The sequence below is a fragment of the Scyliorhinus canicula genome, chromosome 10, assembly GCF_902713615.1.
Source record: "Scyliorhinus canicula chromosome 10, sScyCan1.1, whole genome shotgun sequence".
NCBI classification, from domain to species: domain Eukaryota; kingdom Metazoa; phylum Chordata; class Chondrichthyes; order Carcharhiniformes; family Scyliorhinidae; genus Scyliorhinus; species Scyliorhinus canicula.
This window is the reverse complement of record NC_052155.1, coordinates 189467806-189489231: the sequence shown is the minus strand read 5'-3', so window position 1 is coordinate 189489231 and position 21426 is coordinate 189467806. Positions and strand designations below refer to the sequence as shown.

The window sequence follows — 21426 nt, the reverse complement described above, 5'->3', positions numbered from 1 at the left end:
TTGGCCATGCTAAATTGCCCCTTAATTGGAAAAAAATAATTGGGTACTCTAAATTTATAAAAAAAAAGAAATGCAAGTCCTTCCTTCAAGCTTGGATGTTGTGTGTATCGTGAGAACGGTGGCTTTAAAAGTTGGCTTAATATGCTTCTTGTATGGGATTCCTGCTATCTATTTAGTGAGGGCTCACATCTGTGTTCACCAGTTAAAGCAATAATTCTTGACTCTCTTTGGAGGATGGAGAAGAAGATTGCTGTTTGTGATGTTATTACCTCTGAGATGGCAGTCAAATGGTAGAATTTGGGAACTAAATCAACCTCTGACATCATCTGAGCTCTGAATTGATGAAATATGCAGTGCTCTGGGACACTGTTGGTCAACCAGGATTCAATCCTTCTCACTGAACTCCAGGTAACCCTGAATATCAATAGTCCAGTTGGGTTAGTCCAAAGTGAACAGCTCAGGAACATTGACTTTGCTTTTTTGTCACTACATTACATTGTTTTTCCAGTTTACCTCTATACTTTGATCTACCTGGTTTTAGGTAGATAATCTCTGTTACCCCTAATCCTTGGCTTTGCAAATAACATCTGAGATGGTTGTATTTGGGTAAGTGGAGGGATTTCCTAATGCATTGGGCTGAGTGTTCTGTTTTGCCCAAACTGAAAACAGCGTGAAGGTTTCTGGGACTCTGTTTGGAATCTGAAGCAAGCTGGTAATATCGACACAAGCCAGACACATAGCTTATTCAAAAAAAAACTATCCGAACATCTGGACTGTAGCAGTGTAATGTCTTCCTATCGGGTGTCGATTGGCCCCTCTGAAGTTGCCAATGTATACCAGTAAATGCTACGTTTAAGGATATTTTTGTCTTGAGCTTATGACTGCTGGAAGTGAAGTTCAGTCTGTGATGGATCTAAATCAATTTGCCTCACATGTAAAACAATAGAATGTTTAGTTCGCTATCCCTCTGCATAACTTGTCATAAAGCTGTTTTAGTTCTGAAGGTCCAATTTATGCCATTGATTTAAAGATTCTGAAATTGGATGAAGGAGCTAATTTAACTCCACTTTGAGGCGTGGAAAAACCTAATTTGAAGCATGTTGTGGAAACCTGCCAGTCTTTTTAGTAAATCCAGTATGGAAAAACCTTCTGAAATTATGTACTATTTAATTCTCCAGCTTCCAACAGTTTCTCTGACTGGTCTCACTTTGCAATATCTTGTATTACAAGTTAATTACTCCAGTTTTACAGTAATGAATTTAAAAGTTTGACATAATAGAAGTTATTGAAATGATCCAGTCTTGCCACAGGGCGAAGTTGCTGCATCCTTGAGGCTAGGAAACCGCTGAATCAACATGCGCAGGAGGGGAAAATGGGGACAGCAGCAGCATTTGCATCAGTCTAAAGCAATGAAGATGTTGGGCAAATTGGCCTGCCCTTGGTTTGATTAAAATTGAAATACTGAACCAACATAGTGAGCCAAACTCAGCAATATTGTATGATTATTGGTGCAGTTTCCAAATCCTGAGTGGGTGGAACCTGCATCTCGGAATTTGCACTTTGCTTGGAAATAGAAACTGTTGGCACTGCTGTGTATCTGAGATTGTATAGAAAGGAAGTTTGGATACATGTATCAATCCAAGTGGAGAACATTGAAAGGAGAGGTTGAAACCCTGGAGGTGGCTTCATGGTGAAAACATCCCAGAAAAATCATTGTTTATGAGAAGATTCCAAGGCATGTTTTTGAGAGCAGAGATCGGAAACCCTCATGTGGAAGGCAAGAGTTCCAGTGAGACCAGTTTACTCAGTGTGAGAAAGGTCTTGGGGAATTGATGAGATATCCATAGTAGTTGTTTTGAGTGACAGCTGTCATCCCAGAGTGTGGGGTGGCTGACCACAGTTTGCCTATTGGTATACGTGTCTGTATAGGTATAGTTGGGGTGAAGGAGTAGTGTATTTTAGTCGATCTTTTTGTTTTTATCAAAGTTTTATTCTTTTGTTAAAAGTTCATCAGCTGGTTCCTGTGACTCTTCAGCATACTGTACTGTTGCTAATCTTTCCCCTGTCATTGTGGCTCGAGGAGCACTCCAAAGTGGAGCTGACAGCACACTAGTTGGGTAACTATCTTAAGCATATTAAGTGGCTCGGTGGTGCAGTGGTTAGCACTGCTGCCTCACGGCACCAAGGACCCCGGTTCGATCTCGGGCCCCGGGTCACTGTCCGTGTGGAGTTTGCACATTCTTCGTGTATCTACGTGGGTCTCACCCCCATAACCCAAAGATGTGCAGGGTAGGTGGATTGGCCACGCTGAATTGCCCCTTAATTGGGAAGAAAAGAATTGGGTATTAAAAATTTATATAAAAAAATAAAACTATATTAAGCATATAATACATGTTGATACTGGAAATGATACACCAGGTAAGATCTCAAAGAAAGTTGATTAAAAAAGCACTGAGCAAACACTTTGACATAATGTCCTGTTGTACTCATGAACAATTGTGCTGAAACCATTGTACAATGCATTATTTTGATTAGCTTAAACACCAAATTGGCACTGTGATTACATTTGAATTCTAACTTTGTATCCCCGTTTTCTTTTCATGCTCTGTTGGATGATGCTGGTTCTTACACTCCCATCTTGCTATTCCATGTGGATATTACATTACCATCTGAAATGCTGAACCTGTGGCTTTCCAACTTTCACAACACAGCGGTAAGTATCCGAAGCTATGCGCTAGTTTTAAATACCTCTGTACATTATTGAAGTGTCTGGTTTCCTTGGCGCTTGTAATAGGATTACAGTTCGGAACTTTTCTACATACGAATTGTGGATTTAAGTTGATTCACTTCTGCTCTCGAGTGTGTTCTTTCCTGCTGTCAGTACTATAAATTTATTGGCTTTCTGTTACAGCAACAAAAGAATCTTGAAGGATATGTGGGGTTTGCAAACCTTCCAAATCAAGTGTACAGAAAGTCTGTCAAAAGGGGATTTGAATTTACATTGATGGTTGTAGGTAAGTGATTCAAAACTTATTCAATTCAGAGATTATTACTATGTCATTTTCTTTGTCCTTGGTAAAAGCAAACTGATGAGAAATGGTCTTGAGAACTCTCAGATATCTTGGAGGATACAGACAATCGGATGTGATCTTTAACTGTAAAGACCAAAATATCACTGCTCATTTTCTCAGCATGTGGCAAATTGGCCGAGTTTACTGGAGGTGCTCTCGTTGATTCCTTGGTTTAAGGAAGATGAAAATCATTCGTGAATATGTGGTTCTCAGGTGAGAGCACTAACATGATTGTCTGTTGAACCCCCTATGGTCAGGTGATCTGACAACCCTGTATCATTTGCATAGTGTCTGCAAGAGCTGTACCTCAGCAGTAGTCAGTGGCAACAGGCGGAAAGATGGAGAAAACTGAACTAGAGGGGAAGAATGGCTTCTCAGGATACATTCTGTTGCGAAAAGGGGATTTGAGTCCTGAGAAAAAGTATTTGGACAATTGTGCAAGAGTGAAGTTGGTCTTAATGTTTGCAAAGTGAACATTTTATGACAGAATTATTGTCAAATCTGCTGAAGTTAGATATTTCCTGGTAATGGGTTGTAGTGGACATCCTCTGACTGCTATAACAGAAGGGCTGATGAAAACTGACAGAATGGGTTGATGCACTCCTTGAAAGCAATATTCAAGGCAACTTCAGATTTCAGTCAGCATTTCATGTCAAGCTACTGGTAACATGTGATTTTAAAAAAAAGTCAAACTATGTCAGGGCAAATAAATTCAGGTATTGTATTGTTTTTATTGTCAACGTGTACTGAGGATTGTTCTGCGTACAGTCCAGACAGATCATTCCATACATGAAAAAAAGCATAGGGCATAGATAAATGCAAAATGTAAATACATAGACAGGTGAAGCATACAGGAGTGCAGTATGACTCAGGAGTGATGATGTGTGAAGGGATCAGATCAGTTCATAAGAGGGTCATTCAGGAGTCTGGTAACAGCGGGGAAGAAGCTGTTTTTGAATATGTTATGTGTTCTCAGACTTTTGTATCTCCTGTCTGATGGAAGAAGTTGGAAGAGTGAATAACCCGGGTGGGAACGGTCTTTGCTTATGCTGCCCGCTTTCCCAAGGCAGCAGGAGGTGTAGGCAGAGTCAATTATATTAAAATATTTGTTGATCTAAAATTTGCAGTAGTAATGACAATGAAGTTGGCCATGTCTCATGAAACTGGCAGCAACCGAGAGACTCGAGTCGCTGTTAATGATTCTATGCTTCTCCATAGGGTTCAATATTGAAGTCCCCGCCAGCTGTTGAATTGATGAAAACTTGCCCTTTTGCTTTTTGGTCCCATTGTAACCCTGGCTAAAAGGGTATACCTTGTTGATTTGGGTTTTTAAAGGAGTGCTAAGTTCACAGTTACTGCTGACCGGCCCTAGTGGCCCTTAGGAGTAATTTGATATTTGTTGCATGTCAGATTCTCCATTGTGATCAAATTCAAATAATTTGAAATATCAAAAATATTTATACTACCGTCGGCCCCTTATCTATACATTGATTATTTATATCCCTTCCAAGTTAAATTAAAAGGAAAAATACTGTCCGAGAATGCTCGAGTGTGATTGGCTGTTTATCTTCCTTGGCAACATTATTGCCGGTGCCTGAGATTCCCTTAAATATGCCACATTTAGCTCTTCCGTTGGCGGCTTTGAGGGAGTAAGTCGCACGTTTGGTGGCTCTCGCTCCGTCTCACTTTAAGACCTTTTCCCCCGACTTTTTTGAACTTTTGAGCGCTGGAGTGAAAAACAATAGCACTCTAGATCTGAATCCATACAGAGTTGTATGGACTTGAGGAGCAGAAGGGAGCGAAAACAGGCGAAGAAGGGGCTTAACAAAGGTGGTGTGGGAGTAAAGATGAACGGACCACGGAACGGAAGGTCCAGACAGCGCTGGACAACATGCTGAAGGTCATGAAAGAGAGCTTTGCAGCACTGAAGCGGGATAATTTGGAACCGCTCCAGAAAGCGGTGGAGCGACTGGACCAGAGGCTGAATGCTCAGGATAAGAAGGTCCAGGCACTGGAGAAGACGGTGGAAGAGCAGGCGGATTTCCAAACGGTTGCAGACGTGGAAATTAGAAAGTTGAAGGAGCAGCAATCAAGGATGGACAGGCTGGAGGACCTGGAAAACAGGTCTCGCCGGCAGAATCTGAGAATCATTGGGCTCCCGGAGGGGGCTGAGGGAGTAGATGCCACGGCATATGTGGCAGACATGCTGCAGAAGCTGGTGGGGGATGATTTCTTCCCCCGCAGGTGATGGTGGTCAGATTCCATAGGTTTGTGGACAAGGAGCGGGTTCTACAATGGGCCAAGAGCACGAAGAGCTGCTCATGGAACAACAGTGCCCAGTGCATCTACCAGGATCTGAGCCAGGAGGTGGCCAGAAGGAGGGCAGCCTACAGACAAATTAAAGAGATTCTGTTTAAAAAGGTCAAGTTTGGGCTACTTTTCCCGCCGCGGCTTTGGGTCACATACCGGGAACAGCAACATTATTTTGACGACCTGGAGGAAGCGATGGACTTCGGTAAGGGGCATGGACTGGTGCCGAACTGAGGATCCATGGACTCAAGTTAGAGTGTATTAAGGGATGTTTGCATTTGTTTGCAGATTGCCCTTCGTGTTAGCGATGTCGTTTGGCATGCACTTTTTACTTAAAGTTGGGGGTGTTCTTGTGTTTGTGTTTGCCTGTTTGAAAGTTTTAAAATTAAAGCCAAAGTTATAGTTAAAGTTGAAGTTATTGGGTGCTGGGGGGCTGCTCGGGTTCTTTTTGCTATTTTTCTGGGAATGTTGGGAGGGGGCTGGGTGGTAGCGCCCACCTCATTACATAGTTTGAATTGCACTATTGTGGGGGCGAGCTTTGCTCTTTGTTTGTTTTCTCTCTGTTTCGGTCCCAGAGCGATTGCTCGAACAGGGCTGTTCTGGGGAGGTGGTGTTGATGGGTGGAGGGGAGGGTAGTGGGGGGACAATAGGTGGGAGACATGGTGGCGCCGGAGTTGAGAGCCACCAGGCTAGCTACTTTGAGCTAGTCAACGGGAGCGAGGTGGGGGGGTGTGTATACAGCCAGTATATGGCAGGGGTTAGGTTACAAGGGGTTGTTGCTGTGGGGGAGGGGAGGGGAAGATGATCTGCTGATGAGGGAGGGAACTGAACCAGGTAATAGGGAAGAGGTCGGGGGTGGGAGCTGCCAAGAGGCTGACCAAGGGAGGCGTGGCACATGGGCAGGAGGCTCTGAAGGCGGATGTAATGTTGCTGCAGGAGACACATTTGAAAGTGGCAGACCAGATTAGATTATGGAAGGGCTGGGTTAGCCAGGTCTTCCATTCGGGGCTTGACGCTAAGACCAGAGGGGTTGTGATCATGATTAACAAACGGGTTAAATTTGAGGCGGACAGCACAGTTGCGGATGGAGGTGGTAGATTTCTCATGGTCCGGGGCAAGCTTGAGATGGTGAGGGTGGTCCTCGTGAATGTTTATGCTCCAAACTGGGATAATGTAGATTTCATCAAAAGACTGCTGGGGAAAATCCCCGACTTGGTTTCGCTCAAGTTGATTATGGGTTGGGACTTTAATACAGTCCTCGATCCTGACCTGGACCGGTCATACTCCAGAACGGGCAGGGTCCCGGCAATGGCAACGGAACTGAGAGGGTTCATTGAACAAATGGGGTGGGGGGTCAGCGATACAGGGGAAGTCTCAGCAGCGGTTCTCTGAGAGGCGCTGAAGGCGGTGGTGAGAGGGGAACTGATCTCAATCCGAGCCCATAGGGACAGAACGGATAGGGCAGAGATGGACAGACTGGTGCAGGAGATGATATGGGCGGATAGGGAATATGCGGAGTCCCCGAGGGCAGAGCTACTTAGGGAACGACGGGGACTGCAGGCGGAGCTGGGTGTGCTATCTACTGGGAAGGCCGTAGAGCAGCTCAGAAAGGCCAGGGGCGCGGTGTATGAGTATGGGGAGAAAGCCAGCAGAATGCTTGCACAGCAACCTAGGAAGAGGGAGGCGGCCAGGGAAATAGGGACGGTAGTGGACGGGGCAGGGAACCGGGTTGGGGACCCGGCAGGATTGAACAGGATATTCAGGGACTTCTATAACAAGCTATATACCTCTGAACCCCCCCCCCCCCCCCATGGGGCCGGAGGGGATGAGGCGCTTCTTAGATGGGTTGACCATCCCAAAGCTGGGCGGGGGGCTGGGGGCCCCGATTAGAGCTGAAGAAGTAATGGGGGGCCTGAAGGCCATGCAGTTGGGTAAAGCCTGGGGCCGGATGGGTATCCAGTGGAGTTTTACAAAAAGTTCTTGGGGATAGTGGGGTCGGTGCTGGTTCGGGTGTTTAATGAGGTGAGGGACAATGGGGTGCTACCCCCCACGATGTCGCAAGCCACCATTTTACTGATATTAAAACGGGATAAAGATACGGAAGCTTGTGTGTCCTATCGGCTAATCTCCCTGATTAATGTGGATGCTAAACTGCTGGCCAAGATCCTGGCGTCCAGAATTGAAGACTGCGTACCGGACGTGATTGTGGAGGACCAAACGGGGTTTGTTAAGGGCAGGCAGCTGGTAGCCAATTTAAGAAGGCTACTCAATGTGATTATGATGCCCCCGGAGGGCAGAGAGGTGGAGGTAGTGGTGGCAATGGATGCCGAAAAGGCTTTTGACCGGGTGGAGTGGGACTATTTATGGGAGGTGCTGGGACAGTTTGGGTTTGGAGAAGGCTTTCTGGACTGGGTTAGACTGCTGCATCAGGCCCCGGAGGCTAGTGTAAGGACGAACAGGACGACATCTGAGTATTTTAGACTACACCGCGGGACAAGACAGGGATACCCCCTCTCTCCACTGCTGTTTGCGTTGGCCGTAGAACCGCTGCCAATTGCTCTGAGAGCGGCAAGGGGGTGGAAGGGAATGGTCCGGGGGGGGGGGGGGGGGGGGGGGGAAGATAGAACAAAAGGTCTCGCTTGACGCGGATGACCTGTTTTGTACGTCTCGGATCCAGCGGCAGGGATGGACGGGATTATGGAAATCCTTGGGGAATTTGCCCAGTTTTCAGGCTACAAATTGAACATGGCAAAAAGCGAGATGTTTGTGGTGCAGGCGCGGGGTCAGGAGAATAGGCTAAGGGAGCTACCTTTTAGGCTGGTTGGGGAAAGTTTTAGGTATTTAGGGATACAAGTGGCGCATGACTGGGGCAAGATGCATAAATTGAACTTGTCTAGGGTGGTGGAGCAAATGAGGAGTGAGTTTCAGAGGTGGGATGCGCTCCCGCTGTCACTCGCGGGGAGAGTACAGACGGTGAAGATGACGATCCTCCCGAGATTCCTGTTTATTTTTCAGTGTCTCCCTATTTTCATTCCGCGGTCCTTCTTTAAAAGAATCAATAAAATCATCCTGGGATTTGTTTGGGCGGGGAAGTCCCCGCGGGTAAAGAGGGGGATGCTGGAACGGGACCGCAGCGAGGGGGGGCTGGCGTTGCCGAACCTCAGCAACTACTACTGGGCGGCTAACATAGCCATGATAAGGAAATGGATGGTGGGTACGGGGCCGGTTTGGGAGTGGGTGGAGGCTGCTTCATGCAGGGGCACCAGCTTGGCAGCCCTGGTCACGGCTCCCCTGCCGCTCCCGCCGGCCAGGTACTCCGCCAGCCCTGTAGTGGTGGCGGCTTTGCGGATTTGGGGTCAATGGAGGAAGCATGCAGGGGAAGTGGGAGCGTCGGTCTGGTCCCCAATAGGTGACAACCACCAATTTGTCCAGGGAGAAGATGGATGGCGGGTTTCGAGCGTGGCGGAGGGCGGTGGTGGGAAGGATGGGTGACTTGTTCCTGGAAGGGAGCTTCGCGAACATGAGGGCGCTGGAGGAGAAGTTCGGGCTGGCGAGGGGGAATGACTTTCGGTACTTGCAGGTGTGGGATTTCGTACGTAGACAGGTCCCGTCCTTTCCACGCCTTCCACCAAGGGGGATCCAGGACAGGGTAGTTTTCAGGGATGAGGTAGGAGAGGGGAGAGTCTCGGATATTTATAAGGAGCTTATGGGAGCAGAGGACACAGGGACCGAGGAACTGAAACCTAAGTGGGAGGAGGAGCTTGGTGGGGAGTTGGAGGGAGGCGTATGGGTAGACGCTCTGGGGAGGGTAAATGCAACCGCAACATGTGCCAGGCTCGGCCTGATTCAGTTCAAGGTAGTTCACCGGGCCCACATGACGGTGGCCCGGATGAGCAAATTCTTTGGGCTGGAGGACAAGTGCGCTAGATGTGGGGGAGAACCAGCGAACCATGTGCACATGTTCTGGGCGTGTCCAAAACTCGGGGGATACTGGCAGGGATTTGCGGACGTCATATCCCGGGTACTGAAAACAAGGGTGGCGATGAGTCTAGAGGTGGCGATTTTTGGGGTGTCGGCAGACCCGGGAGTCCAGGAGGGGATAGAGGCCGACGTTGTGGCCTTTGCTTCCCTGATAGCCCGGCGACGAATACTGTTGGCCTGGTGGGACTCAAAGCCCCCAAGGACCGAAGTATGGCTGTCGGACATGGCAAGCTTTCTCGGCTTGGAAAAAATAAGTTCGCTGTACGAGGATCACTACCGGGGTTCGCCCGGAGGTGGAGGTGGCAACCATTCATCAGTATCTGCACACTAATGTATATTGTTACTGTTTACAATGCCAAAAAATACCTACATAAAATTCTGTTTAAAAACAAAAAATGCCTCATTTAAACTGATGTCAGGAAAGGAGAAATGCACACCACACAAGATCAGTGGATCTCTGAACGGCTTTCTTCAACAGCAGCAGTGGCATTGTGAGTTTCATTGACTGCAAAGTCCAAGCCACTGTATTGAACCTTTCTGAAACATTTACTGTGTTGAGGTTATCGCCAAACCAGCACATAGGATGCACAGAATGCCCTCATGTTACAGAATTTTGGTTGGATTTGTCACATCTTTTCCTTGAGATGCTGCAGAATTCTAAAATCCCCCAAGGGTACTTGGGGCTTTTTGCATGACCTCACTTTGCTGCAACTATATTCCTCTCAACAGATGCTGATATTTTTTTCTTTGATTCGATTAACCCAAGTCTTAATCCTCATGTGGAAGCTGAGGAATACAAACAGAAATGTGTTCCTACACCTCAGGGACTGCAGCGGTTCAAGAAGGCAGTTAACCACCACCTTGAGGGCAACTAGGGATGGGCAATAAATGCTGGCTGTGTCAGCAATGCCCACATCCTGTAAATTAATAAAATAAAAAGTCTACTAACATATACTGGTTGGGCCAAGTGGCCTCTTTCTGAGCTGTTCTGTGTAGCACTATTACAAACTTTGTAAAACCATTTGGGTGTATTTTATTTTGCACTTCTAGGTATCATTGGAACATAAAGACTATAAATTAAAGAAAACATCTCAAGTCGAAATGAATTTTGTGGATGCAGGCTGGGATTTGATACTTAACTGAGGCAGATTGTTACAATAATGGTCGAACATTTATACTTGGGCAGACTGAACTCATTAATTTTCTTGTAAATGGAGCTATTTTGTTTGACATGTTTATCTTAACCTTTTGAGACGGGACAATGGCTTTACCCTGTGGGAATGTAACTCTGGTATACCTGCGTGTTGCTCTCGAATAGTTGCTGAATTATTTTTGTCGTGGTTGTCTGGCTGTACTGTCCACTGGATGGGAGTTGTCATGTTTCTTAAGTATTCAAGAAATACAAGTATTATATCATAATTGAAGACTGTTGAGGGCAATATTCTGAATGTCATGTATGCGCGTGTGTATATACATATAAGACTGGGTATCATAATATAATTCAGGAGAAACTTCCTCACTCTGAGTGGTTGGGACGTGGAACCTGCTACCACGAGGTTTAGCTGAGGCAAATAGCACAGTAAATTCAGTCAAGGTAAAGCTTTTTTGTTTATTAATTGTAGGTGTTGTTGACGGGCAATATTTATGCCATTCCCTTTGAGAGTGTGGTGGTGAAACATTGCGGTCAGTAAGGCAGTGCTGTTAAATGATCATTTTTATTAGTGTCACAAGTAGGCTTACATGAAGTTACTATAAAAATCCCTTAGTCGCCACATTCCAGCGCCTGTTCGGGTACACTGAGGGAGAATTCAGAATGTCCAATTCACCTAACAAGCACCTCTTTCGGGACTTGTGGGAGGAAACCGGAGCACCAGAGGAAACCCATGCAGACACGAGGAGAACATGCAGACTCCGCACAGACTGTGACCGAAGCCGGGAATCGAACCTGGGACCCTGGCGCCGTGAAGCAACAGTGCTCACCACTGTGCTACCATGCTGCGGGAGTTGCAGCATTTTCTTTCAAAATCAGTAAAGGAAAGGTGACATGTTTCCAAGCCGGCAATAGCATGTACCTTGGAGTTTACGGGTGCTGGTGTTCCCATCCACTTGCTACCCCTTTCCCTCTGAGGTGGGAGAGGCCAACGATTTGTGAGGTGCTGTTGCAGACATGACAAATGACTAATGTATCTTGTAAATGGTACACACTGCAGCAAAAATGAGTGTTCGGGGTGTGAATCAAGTGGGCTGCTTTGTCTTGGATAGCGTTGAGCTTCATGTGTTGTTGGAGCTACGCTAACCTATGCAATTGTTGAGTATTCAATCACACTCCTGACCTGTGCCTTGTAGATGGTGGGTAATATTTGGTAGGGCAGGAGTGACTTGCTGCAGAATACCCTGCCATTGCCCTGCTTAGGCAGTCTGTGTTTATATGGCTGGCCCTATTCAGTTTCTGTTCAATGGTAACCTCCCCTGAAATGTTGATAGTGGGGGTATTCAGTGATAGTGGGGGTATTCAGTGATAGTGGGGGTATTCAGTGATAGTGGGGGTATTCAGTGATAGTGGGGGTATTCAGTGATAGTGGGGGTATTCAGTGATAGTGGGGGTATTCAGTGATAGTGGGGTATTCAGTGATAGTGGGGGTATTCAGTGATAGTGGGGGTATTCAGTGATAGTGGGATATTCAGTGATAGTGGGGGTATTCAGTGATAGTGGGATATTCAGTGATAGTGGGGGTATTCAGTGATAGTGGGGGTATTCAGTGATAGTGGGGGTATTCAGTGATAGTGGGATATTCAGTGATAGTGGGGGTATTCAGTGATAGTGGGATATTCAGTGATAGTGGGATATTCAGTGATAGTGGGATATTCAGTGATAGTGGGATATTCAGTGATAGTGGGATATTCAGTGATAGTGGGATATTCAGTGATAGTGGGATATTCAGTGATAGTGGGATATTCAGTGATAGTGGGATATTCAGTGATAGTGGGGGTATTCAGTGATAGTGGGATATTCAGTGATAGTGGGGGTATTCAGTGATAGTGGGATATTCAGTGATAGTGGGATATTCAGTGATAGTGGGGGTATTCAGTGATAGTGGGATATTCAGTGATAGTGGGATATTCAGTGATAGTGGGGGTATTCAGTGATAGTGGGATATTCAGTGATAGTGGGATATTCAGTGATAGTGGGATATTCAGTGATAGTGGGATATTCAGTGATAGTGGGGGTATTCAGTGATAGTGGGGGTATTCAGTGATAGTGGGATATTCAGTGATAGTGGGGGTATTCAGTGATAGTGGGATATTCAGTGATAGTGGGGGTATTCAGTGATAGTGGGGGTATTCAGTGATAGTGGGGGTATTCAGTGATAGTGGGGTATTCAGTGATAGTGGGGGTATTCAGTGATAGTGGGATATTCAGTGATAGTGGGGGCATTCAGTGATAGTGGGATATTCAGTGATAGTGGGGGTATTCAGTGATAGTGGGATATTCAGTGATAGTGGGGGTATTCAGTGATAGTGGGGGTATTCAGTGATAGTGGGGGTATTCAGTGATAGTGGGATATTCAGTGATAGTGGGGGTATTCAGTGATAGTGGGATATTCAGTGATAGTGGGATATTCAGTGATAGTGGGATATTCAGTGATAGTGGGATATTCAGTGATAGTGGGATATTCAGTGATAGTGGGATATTCAGTGATAGTGGGATATTCAGTGATAGTGGGGGTATTCAGTGATAGTGGGATATTCAGTGATAGTGGGGGTATTCAGTGATAGTGGGATATTCAGTGATAGTGGGGGTATTCAGTGATAGTGGGGGTATTCAGTGATAGTGGGATATTCAGTGATAGTGGGGGTATTCAGTGATAGTGGGATATTCAGTGATAGTGGGGGTATTCAGTGATAGTGGGGATATTCAGTGATTGCAGTGCCGTTGAATGTGAAGGGAAGTTTCTGTTGGAGATGGTCATTGCCGGGCTCTAGGCAGCATAAATGTTGCTTACCATTTAACAACCCATGAATGTTGTCTTGGTCAAGCTTGCAGCTTTACTGTGAGTTGCAAATGGAACTGAACACCATGTCAATATGTCACCTTTCGTTGGCTCAGAAGTGGAACAGGTTGATTAAACAAGCACCAGCGATGGAAAAACCTGCTGATTGTTTTTGACTTCATTGATAAAATCATGGCAGATCTGAGTTGGTTTTGGAAAATCCAGAATTTTCATAGGAAAGGTGTTAATACCTGTACTTTGCACAAGTTTATGCTGAATTTATTTAACACTTGTATTTTGTAGCCACTGGTCAACATGTGGTGGGAGCATCCTTTTGTCCAATGCCTTTCCTGTTGCTTGCAGCTGATTGAACCCGGGTGTGTTTAAGTTGAGCTATTTCGATGCTGGTTGGGTTTGGCATTGCACTGTGTAGTTCCAATATAATATTCCAAGCAATTTACTAAATTGGTTTGTTTTGGGGCAGTATATCGAAATACTTTGGCATCAGTACTGCCTCTACAAATTCTCAAACCAGGAGCTTGCAGCATAAATGCGTGATTAGTATGATTGAGCAAGGAAGCAAAGTCGTGGCAGATTCAAGTGCAAATGCCTCATTGTGAGACTAGGGGTCAACATGTGTACTGAGCAATGGCCGTATCTGTGGAGAAGATTTTTGAGAAGTAGTTTTAGTTGGTATCATTCCGTCTGACTTAACTTTGATTTTTTGCAGTTCCTGAAGGAAGGCTGAGAAATGTGCATTCCCTGAAATATCTTGCTTTATATCAGATCCAAATCTATTTCTGGAACCTCCACACTTTGGACAAATTGCAAATGTTTGAGGTTAGTTTATGACCTAGACAGGCCTTTGGCTGCTTTCTGCATTTCCAGCCATGTCGATGACATGATCTGGCTGCAGACATTTACTTTCTGGCAACTGATTGAAGTCAAATACTTGAGGGAAACCAGATTGATGTGAATCCTCAGGGGTATTTAGGTTGTGGTAGGGGTCAATAAGTTGGCTTTTAAAATTAAAGAAAAAATTCAATTTCAGGTTTTATCGAGCTCAAGTGTTTCAAATCATGAAAGAATGGGATCTGATGGGTAGAAGCAAATTGCTTTCAATAGTTGAGAGGCTAAGAGTTGGGGGGCCAAGATTTAGAATATAGGGCAGGAATATCCTGTTGGGAGACTGTGGAGTTTACTTCCAGGGTTAGTGGCTGAGCCAGAAGTGGACACCATTATTAGATTGGATAATATTGGAGGGATATGGGAATAGATAAATGTGATTAGAATGAGTGGGGGTCATGGGGATTGCACAGTGGGGTCTTGTGATCCTGGGCCAGACCTTAACAGTTGCTAGGACACTGGACATAAACCCCAATATTTAATTTAATTTGTAAGACTGTGAGGAAAGGATACTTGCTCCAGGAGTGATTCCACGCACAAATAGAGAGATGGTACATTGAAACAAAGTCTATTACTGACTTTAACCTCATAAAGAAATGGCTTACAATTATCAGTTAAACTATGCTATACAATGAATCAATCCAAACTGCTATCTTTATCTCCACTCAAGCAAAACCCATCTCAGGTCAAAATCCACTTTTGAATAAATTTAGCCAACCCAGAGATACTTGCTGTAAAGAGATGAGTTGGGTACACCACTTTGAGAAAGCAATATCGTTCAGGACCCAGCTTGCAGATTCTTGCCTGTTTCAAAGTATTTAAACTGCCAGTCTGAGAAATTGCTCCCGTCCTGTCCCCAGTCAAACCTTAAACTGAAGTGAACCCCCAAACCTGAATTCTTCAGCCCTGGCTCCTCCCATTAACTACATCTTGCTAAGCTGAACACAGTCTCTAATTATCTACTCCCCATGGAACCCTCTTAATATAAACAAAATTCCATTAGTCCAACTTCAGCAAGCAATATCCATGGCTGGAATTAATTATGACATTTTATGATGCTTTAATTGTACCGAGGTCTCCAAAATGCCTAGCTGCCTTTCAAACCAGGATATTTAAAAACATGCCTGCAGCAGTCACACGCACTAACCCAGGTTTTTAACCCTTACTGCACAAACTACATGTAATACAATATATCTAAAATTCCTACATTCATCATGGTGGGGTAGTGAGTGACGGTCATGGGGAATGTACAGGCATGTACTGCTGCTCCCAGTGACCTGTATTTTTATGGATTACAATGGGATGATTCTTCTGGGGTTGGACTTGGGGCAGGTTGGCGACAGCAGAGTGTTTTTGAATTGACCTGTCCATGGCTTTGATAGTGGGTGTAATGTAGCAGAGAATTCCTGGCCACTTCTCAAGCGACTCCTTGATGGGACAAGTTCCAGGTGCTCGTTGTTTTCAGGTACTGCGCCTTGGTGGATGAAATTCACAGTGGGTTGTCTTGGTGAGTGCCAGCATCTTACTGTCACTCTCCCAGCAGACGTGACGGAATGGAGATCAGGAATAGAGCCATGAAATTTTATTGGTTCTCAATAACCCCCGCCCCAACAGACCGGGGATATAGAGGCCATTGGAATCTGAGGTCTATTGCTACCCCAAATGATCTACTTGCAATAGATTGCCCATTCGACGCAGAATCATTCTGGTTCCTTGGGCTCAGCTACCTGCTGCATAACTATCTTTTCTATAACTTCAGCCTGGATGTTAGATGTCATCCTAATGGTTGTGCCACTGAACAGGCAACCCAGAGACATAGGATGTTGTGAAACTGAATTCAACAAATCTGCTCATTTGTGGACCAGTACCAACAAATTCTGCCATCTAGGCTCCCTCTGTGTGATTCCAATCCCAGTCTGTGATTGACTCTTAACGCCCTGAGGTTGACTAGGAATAAACAAAGCATGCCGCCTCATTGCAGCCACCCACACTCCAGGAACACATTTCAGAAAAGATGCAAATGCCAAGAAGAGATAAAATAGTTCAGCTACTTGTGGTGACAATCTTTTTCTTTTCAAATAAATTGGCAACGAAAGGGGCATGATTTCCAGTCTTTAATGCAAGAACAACAGTTTGTCTTTTTTTTTAAAACTCCGCTTTGTTTTAAGCAGAAATCAAATTTTCCCAACACAAAATGGTGCAAATGTATTTTCCTTGGCAGATATCTTTTTTACTGGGTGGAGAAACTTCCTGCTTTTATAGGTTGTACTATGTCACAATTCTGATGTTGAGTGACTCGAAGTGAAGGAAAACAACATTGGAATATTTCCTGGTTGAACAATAGCTGTTAACTGGTTCCAAGCAAGTGGTTTATGGATTAATGTGCAGGTACAGTTTGGAAGGAACAGGTTTGACACACTGCCCTTTGCTCCAATTGTTTTGGTGATGCTTGTTAACAGCTGCATTTCATTTTTTAAATAAATTTATAGAGTATTATTTTTCTCCAATTTTGGGGCGATTTAGCGTGGCCAATCCACCTAACCTGCACATCTTTGGATTATGGGGGTGAAACCCACGCAGACACTGGGAGAATGTGCAAACTCCACATGGATATGAGTCAGGGCCGGGATTTGTACCTCGGTCCTCAGCGCCGTCGGCAGCAATGCTAACCATCGTGCCACGTGCCGCCCTCGAAGCTGCATGTCTGTATAGCACAGAGTCCAAGTGGGAAACTTTTCTATTGTGAATAAATAACGTTAAATCCACTTTGGCTCTGAATTTGTCAGTCAAGTTCTGCCCGGAATTTGTCAGATTCTCCAGGTTAATTGTTTCATTATAAACTGCAATGAGGCTAAGCAAAGGCCTACTCTGTTGAACTGCTTAATTTTGAACACAAACCACGCCTGCTCTGGCCACTCCTCTCTACAACATTCCGTAATCTGGAATAATGGGCAACTGAGTTACTGACTTCAATATTTCTTCATTGTTGTGCTGGTGGGGGAAATGGATTAGGGGGTATGTATTTTTCTCTGATTTATTCAAGGATTTTTAAATCTGGAATCAGGCTCTCACTCACCAAGTTCAAAATAAAATCAAATGTTGCAGATGCTGGAAGTCTAAAAAACGGAAACGCTGGAACTACTCAGCAGGTCTGGCAGCATATGTAGAGGGAAAGGTTTTTTTAAAGTACCTAATTAATTTTTTTTGCAATTAAGGGGCAATATAGCATGGCCAATCCACCTACCCTGCAATTTGTGGGTTGTGAGGGTGAGACCCATGCAGACACAGGGAGAATGTGCAAACTCCACACTGACAGTGACCCGAGGGCAGGATTGAACCCGGGACCTCGACGCCGTGAGGCAGCAGTGCTAACCACTGTGCCATCGTGCTGCCCCTAGAGAGAAACAAATCTAATGTTTTGAATCCGGATGACTTCAGATCTTTCCATCTCTTCAGCGCTGAAGCAGAGTTATATGGACTCAGCGTTAACTCTGTTTCACTCTCCACTGGTGCTGCCAGACCTGAGTTTTTGCAGCATTTTCTTTTTTCCTTTCTCCAAGCTTTACCAGATGAGAACTTTAGGTTGGCCAGTGGATTCTGTATCTCTGGCTGTCTCTCTTTACTGCCAGTATTTGGACTGTATTTGTTCCTGGAACAGTTGACATACAGTCATTGGAATTGGAGCAACAAACAAATTAATATTTACTTTTAGTTTTAATACCAAATTGAATATTACTTTCACTGATAAATGTGAGCTGTATAAATTGTGAGAAACACAATCGGATAGAAAGTAAAAGGAAAGACTTGTATTTAAATAGAACTTTTTAGGTCCCCAGCACATCTCACAGAACTTCAGCTAATTAAGCAATTATGAATTGTGGACCCTGTTGCAATGTACCTGATTGTCATGGTAATCTCTGCCTTTCACCTACACAATGTTATGTATACCTCATCCTGCTTACCAATGACACTCTGAGGTGTATCCTCCTTTGTCCAAAGATTTTTATGTTTATAATTGACTAGTTGCCCTTTATGTTGACTTTAAAATGGGAATCTTTGGCTCTGATAAAATGTTGAAGCTTTCTGCAAAGAAGGGGAGAGCGTTGTTAAGAATTGCATAAAATTAATTTGGGGTAGCACAAGTGGATAGCACTGTGGCTTCACAGCGCCAGGGTCCCAGGTTCGATTCCCGGCTGGGTCACTCTCTGTGCGTGTCTGCACGTTCTCCCCGTGTCTGCGTGGGTTTCCTCCGGGTGCTCCAGTTTCCTCCCACTGTCCAATGATGTGCAGGTTAGGTGGATTGGCCAAGATAAATTGCCCTTGGTTACCAAAAAAGGGTTAGATGGTGTTATTGGGTTACGGGGATAGGGTGGAAGGGAGGGCTTAAGTGGGTCGGTGCAGACTCCATGGGCCTAATGGCCTCCTTTGCACTGTATGTTCTATGACTTTCACTTGGGAAAATTGAATACTGTAACCTTGTTGAACAGAGAGGTGATGTGCAATGCTGTTGAATGTCACCACTTAGCTTCAGTTTCTTCGTTCCTGGTATCTGCCAAGCTGCTGAAATGAGGTTAAGTGCTTGTTTCCCTACTCATTGGTGGTGGAGGCAAGTTGGATGGTAGTTTTGAGGTGCTCGCGTACCCTTGCTAACCCATTCGCGTTCCATGAGAGGGAACTTCATCGAAACATGCAAGATTCTGAAGGAGCTTCACAGCGTAAACGCCAATGTTATTTCCCTCTTCTGGGTCATCTGAACACACAGCCCAGTCTCCATAAGGTGATGATTGTTGTGGACTGAGATAAGGAAATGATTCTTCATTGAGGTGTGTGAATCTTTGGAATTTTCTGTTCATATCTAATAGACTTTGTTGATGGGTGTCAAATACCCAGTAGTTTTAAGATAATAAGGTGAACAGGTGTTGATTAGTTAAGTATACCCGTGCGGGTATAAAAAGTCAACCAGCACTCGGTGTCCGGTGTACCAAGAGGCAGCCAGCGCTCGGTGTCCGGGGAGTATAGAGATAAGCTGTGTGGTAAACAGTAAATATTGTGTGCAGTTTTAGTCTCAGAAAAGGAAAGATATAAATGCATTGGAAGCAGTGCCAGATTTATGCCTGGAATAAAGCGTGTCTTATAAGGAAAGGTTAGACAGACTGGGCTTGTTTCCGCTGGAGTTGAGAAGAGTGAGGGGTGACTTGATTGAGGTTTATAAGATCCTGAGCGCCATCAACAAGATGAATGTGGCAAGGATGTTTCCACTTGCGGGCGAGTCCAGAATGAGGCAGCACTATTTTAAAATTAGGGGTCATCCTTTTTGGACAGAGATGAGGAGAAATGTTTCTGAAGAACTTATCGAATGGCGGAGCAGGATTGAGGGAAAGAATGGCGGAGTAGGATTGAGGGAAAGAATGGCGGAGCAGGGTGGAGGGGGCGAATGGCGGAACAGGGTGGAGGGGACGAATGGCGGAGCAGGGTGGAGGGGAAGAATGGCGGGGCAGGGTGGAGGGGGCGAATGGCGGTGGAGGGGGCGAATGGCGGGGCAGGGTGGAGGGGGCGAATGGCGGGGCAGGGTGGAGGGGGCGAATGGCGGGGCAGGGTGGAGGGGGCGAATGGCGGGGCAGGGTGGAGGGGGCGAATGGCGGGGCAGGGTGGAGGGGGCGAATGGCGGGGCAGGGTGGAGGGGGCGAATGGCGGGGCAGGGTGGAGGGGGCGAATGGCGGGTCAGGGTGGAGGGGGCGAATGGCGGATCAGGGTGGAGGGGAAGAATGGCGGGGCAGGGTGGAGGGGGCGAATGGCGGGGCAGGGTGGAGGGGGCGAATGGCGGGGCAGGGTGGAGGGGGCGAATGGCGGGGCAGGGTGGAGGGGGCGAATGGCGAGGCAGGGTGGAGGGGGCGAATGGCGAGGCAGGGTGGAGGGGGCGAATGGCGAGGCAGGGTGGAGGGGGCGAATGGAGGAGCAGGGTAGAGGGGGCGAATGGCCTACTTCTGCTGTTTCGTATGTTTGTATGTATGGGGTGTTTTTTTTTTGAGAGAAAACTGTAATTGGAGACTTTGACGAACGATAACTGAAACCAGGTATAAGGCGGCAAGATATGGTTTTCCATCACGTTTGACGGAACCTTGGTATCAATGAAAAAATGTTGTTATGTGGACACTGATTGTGTCTATATTGAAAGGAAGGCAAGTGATGGCTTGGACACTTTAGTTTTGTGCTCGATATACACTATCCACCCCCCCCCCCCCCCACCACCCCCCGCTCAAACCCATGATTCTTGCACAGCGGCGTTAGCACCGACATTATTGGCTCCGCAACATGTTCTCTAAACTAGATGCTCAAAAACTGTGAAGGAGGTTTGGACATTGTTAAAATTCATGGATAAAATGTGAGATGATTTATTGAATGCTTACGAGGCCTGGTCTGACTTTGATAAATTTGGAGAACTGGATGATTCTTCCAAAGAGGAAAAGATCTTGGAGTTCAACCAACAACATACACGCTTGTAGCAATTTCACTTGGAAATTCCTAGATCAGTAATTACCTTAAAATTATTGGACTGTCAGGATGTCAACCATAGGTTGACTCTTGGTTTTAGGCTCTTGGTTTTAACAGGAGTTAGATTCAAGGAGAGAGAAATTTTGGATCAAATGTACAAAGCCTTTTTTAAGAAAAATAAAAATTCTGGGAAATAATTCATTTCCGTCTGCTTTTCTGGTGCAAATGGGCTCATTGGCAATGGTACCAAAGAGGCTACAGTGCTAGCAGCATTTCAGGACTGTTCAAATATAGGGTCCCAAATGTCGGTACAAAAGAAGAGTTACAAACAAAGGATGAAGATAGAGACCCTATTGAGAGCTATAACAGATTGTGGGGTTGGAAAGTGTTGGAGGCTGGTCAGGAAGTGACTTGGAATCATCGAGTCTGGACGTAATGAGTATAAATAGGTGTTTAGCCCATTGAGACAAATAGAATTGAGAGATTATACAGAGATTGAAACAGGCGACCGATGGCATGGATAAGTGGTTAGAAACTCATTTCAGGGCAGCACGGGCGGGTTCCATCCAGGCCCCGGGTTACTGTCTGTGTGAAATTTGCACATTCTCCGTGTTTGCGTGGGTCTCACCCCCACAACCCAAAGATGTGCAAGTTAGGTTGATTGGCCACGCTAA

At 45.6% G+C, this 21426-nt stretch overlaps 1 protein-coding gene across 4 annotated transcripts in view; it reads left to right on the top strand.

The window, feature by feature from the left end:
* Positions 1–21426, top strand: part of LOC119972863 (septin-7) — a 224269-nt gene that overhangs the window by 63995 nt on the left and 138848 nt on the right. For 3 of the 4 annotated variants that reach the window (XM_038810371.1, XM_038810372.1, XM_038810374.1), the window contains one exon: positions 2912–3014. In XM_038810371.1, coding sequence (XP_038666299.1) covers positions 2912–3014 — 103 coding nt within the window. Of the gene's footprint in view, positions 1–2711; positions 2714–2911; positions 3015–21426 lie in introns of all 4 variants that reach the window. The other variant, XM_038810375.1, reaches the window with a different exon arrangement.